Genomic DNA, 3,304 nt, shown 5'->3' on the forward strand with positions numbered 1-3,304 from the left:
TCATTTGTTCCTTTATAATTGAACCTGTTCAATATAGGTCTACGTAAAGAAGCATGGAAAACTGAGTGAATCTTCAAATTTGGGGATAAGATGAGGCGTACCAAAGTGGGGATAATGATGGACTGGATCTCAAAAGGACCAATAAATTTGGGAGAGAGTTTTGTGGAGGAAGCCTTGAGGTTGATATCTTTAGTGGAAAGCCAGACCAGTTGGGCTGCAGAGAGGCTTTTCAGTCTACCATGCGATAGTTCTGATCACCAGAATAGTGATGACATTGTTCCAGGTACGTTTACCTTTATGGCTGTGATGTCGGATTGAAGTTACTGCAACCTCCATTTCTATGGACAGTCCAAAGGTAAAATGATTCTATCATTTACTCATTTTGTTGTCAATCATTGTAGAGTGTGGGGATTTGTTGAAGAATAAAGTCCAAATACTTCACAGAGACAAACCAGTTTAACACAGATAAGCACATTCTACACCACATACCAAATCAGACCAACCTTTACCTACTTTTCTTTAGAATTTCTGTTTATTAAGCACTAGAATAATGAGAGAAAAGAGTTTTTCAACAATGTTTTATTTTCTTTAAGTATAGAAATTTACTGAGAGCTTGTACAGTGAAATCACTTGTGCTTGTTTACTATTCATTCTGGAGTTTTAATTTGGACACCTGTTAACTTTTACTTTTAAATCTAGAACTGATTGCTAGTTTTATAAGAGTGTGAAACCTATACAATAACATTATTTCTAGAACAGAAAAGCCAACATAGGCAACATATTTGAGAAGCTCTTGATTTGATCTTTCACTGGTTCCTGCTTGTAGAGTCCAACTTTACATATGCATGAAAAGTTAAGGCAACGGTTTAAGGCACTAAAGGGCCCTGATGAAAACTACTAAGTGAGATTAAGGTGAAACAATTTTAAAAAATTATTAAACTTAGCATGATGATCATATCTTCTATTTGTATTTAACGTTTTCGGAGTGTTGCTACTTGAAGGTGATGAGATACTCAGGATAGGCCTGGGTGTCATGAAACACTACAAACATGCTGGGGGTGGTCGTGTTGTCCACCACACTGTCATATATGGCGAGATTCCCTTTGGGTGGTGGAGCGATCATGGTTTGCTGTCCCAGGGTGTAGTCTCCTGTCAGCACCCTGCACAGGTACATGAACTTCTCTCCCTTCGCATTGGGCCTGGAGTACGTGTTACTGGCAGAGTAACTGGAATTAACGGCAAAGTAGGAACCGTTTCCATAACAGGCAGCTGAAAACAGATCAGTCAGTGTTAATTTTTGACTTAAAGAAGTTCTCAATCTTTCTTGGCTTCTTAAAGCTCAAGTATGCAACTTTTACAAAAGAATGTTTTTCCATATATTTCAAAACTGTTAGTATGCCATGACATTTTGCTATCAGAGACAATCTGTTAAGTGATCGATCTCCTCCACCTGCTTAAAGCAAAGGAGATAGAGCAGTATGTACATGAGCATGATGGACAGCACCAAGAAGACCCTTCTCCTGACTTTGATTGGTTGTTTCTGATTATACCTTATTTCATGTCTGCAGTTAGTACTGGGAGAAGACATAGTAGCAACATTTTTTCACAGATTGTCTCATATTATCATACTGTCATGATATGGTGCGAGTAAAAAACATATTTTTAATAAAGGGTATATACTGCAACCTAAACAATATTTCAAAATTAAATATATTTAATTTTATGACAAATAACCACAGAACTGCTTAAGAAAGTCTAGAGTTAGCCCACATTTAATTATGTTTTTCTAAAAGCACGATCTGCTGTACCATTTACATCTCTGAGCAAAAGTGCTGCAACATCACAATTAAAATTAGATCCAACCTCAAAAACTAGAATAAAACTAGAGATATTTTTGGTTAAAAGTTACTGATTCAGCAGACAGATCTCTTAAAGACAAAGAAATCGCTCACCATTTTTTCCTGCATAGCTTCTGTTGAAGCCACGTTCATTGATGACGGGGACAGTGTCTTCACTGGTGCCGTGGAAGAGACGTTTCTCATTGTTCTGATGATTATTTCTCAGCTCCATTTCATGCTTTTTGATCTGAAGACTCTTCCAGAGTGTAGGGTTCTGGATCCTTTCAATCTAAGAGTATATGTCAATTGTGAATAGCTATTCTTCCCTAACACATGCTAGAAACTAGCTTCTTCAAATTGTGTACCAGGAATAAACACTACTAATGATATTACCTTGATGACGGCTCGATTGCATGTGGCTTTGAAGAGATTGAGGACTTCCGCGTACTCTGATGATGCAGTTTGGAGGGTGACAGCATGACATGTTTTACCAGTTGGCATGTCGTCCCAAAACTCAGGAACATCTTCATCTGTAAAAATAGAAAAAACATGTAGTTTCATTACACAATTTAGGAAATAGAAATTTCAATTTCCTGCAGACAAATGAAAGACCAGTAGCACTGGGCATGACTTTTAGATACTTTGGAGGCAGAACATAAAAAAAAAACAATGTAAACAATGAAATACCTTTTAGTCTGTCAATTCGTCTTATCTGCAGGATGGTTCCATTGCTGTCAGTGGCTGGTCCTTTAGGTATCTGGACTGTATAGTCTGACCCATGGATGGTTATTTTTACATTGGGTGCTCCCCTTTCCAATGCATGCTCAAGCTCATAGTTGGTCTTCTGATCAAAACTCTGATATTGAAGCCCGTGTCGCTGATACTGCCAGTCTGCCACAGTGGCAGCCAGCTCCAATTTCCTTTTAAGCTCTTGCTCCTTTCTCACCTTCTTCAGCATGTTATCTATCTCCCGACTGGCTCGAAGAACATCTTTACTGAGACCTTCAATGATGAAAGATGCTTGGCCATTAGTGATTTGGTTTTTGATGCTCACACCCATCTTCATCTGGATGTCAACAATACGCTGACGATCTGCAGAGGAGAAGTTCAAGATGTCGTTGTCTATTATCTCTTCACTGCACAGTTCATCAGATATCAGGTCGTTTATCTTCTTCTTGGCTGCATCTACTTTGGCCTGTGAGGCACCGCAGATGTGGAAGATGGCAGGCTCCACTTCCATGGTCTCAATATCAAATGTCTCATCTTCCTGTTTTTTTTCAGAGCTTTCAGATACAAATATAGCTGCAAGAATAAACAAAGCAACTTATATAAGGATTTCATCTAAAAAACAATTCTTATAAAAGCAACAACTATTTTTCTCTATGCTTACATTTTAACTTTTGGCCAAAATAGGACAAGAGTCCGCCTTTTTCCTTTGGATCAGTGGCTTCTCTTTCTTGCATGCT

General features: G+C 38.3%; 1 protein-coding gene across 1 annotated transcript in view; it reads right to left on the minus strand.

Moving 5' to 3' along the window:
* Positions 1 to 563: 563 nt before the first annotated feature.
* Positions 564 to 3,304, minus strand: part of parp14rs1 (poly(ADP-ribose) polymerase family member 14-related sequence 1) — an 18,888-nt gene continuing 16,147 nt past the window's right edge. Inside the window, exons 14-17 of the mRNA XM_015053973.1 lie at positions 2,526 to 3,140; positions 2,232 to 2,368; positions 1,953 to 2,127; positions 564 to 1,269 (exon numbers count right to left, since the gene is read on the minus strand). Coding sequence (XP_014909459.1) covers positions 992 to 1,269; positions 1,953 to 2,127; positions 2,232 to 2,368; positions 2,526 to 3,140 — 1,205 coding nt within the window. The 3' untranslated portion in view covers positions 564 to 991. The remainder of the gene's footprint in view (positions 1,270 to 1,952; positions 2,128 to 2,231; positions 2,369 to 2,525; positions 3,141 to 3,304) is intronic.

This window comes from Poecilia latipinna, unplaced genomic scaffold (genome assembly GCF_001443285.1).
Source record: "Poecilia latipinna isolate Pla-1442-1.1 unplaced genomic scaffold, P_latipinna-1.0 Scaffold1221, whole genome shotgun sequence".
Lineage (NCBI taxonomy): Eukaryota > Metazoa > Chordata > Actinopteri > Cyprinodontiformes > Poeciliidae > Poecilia > Poecilia latipinna.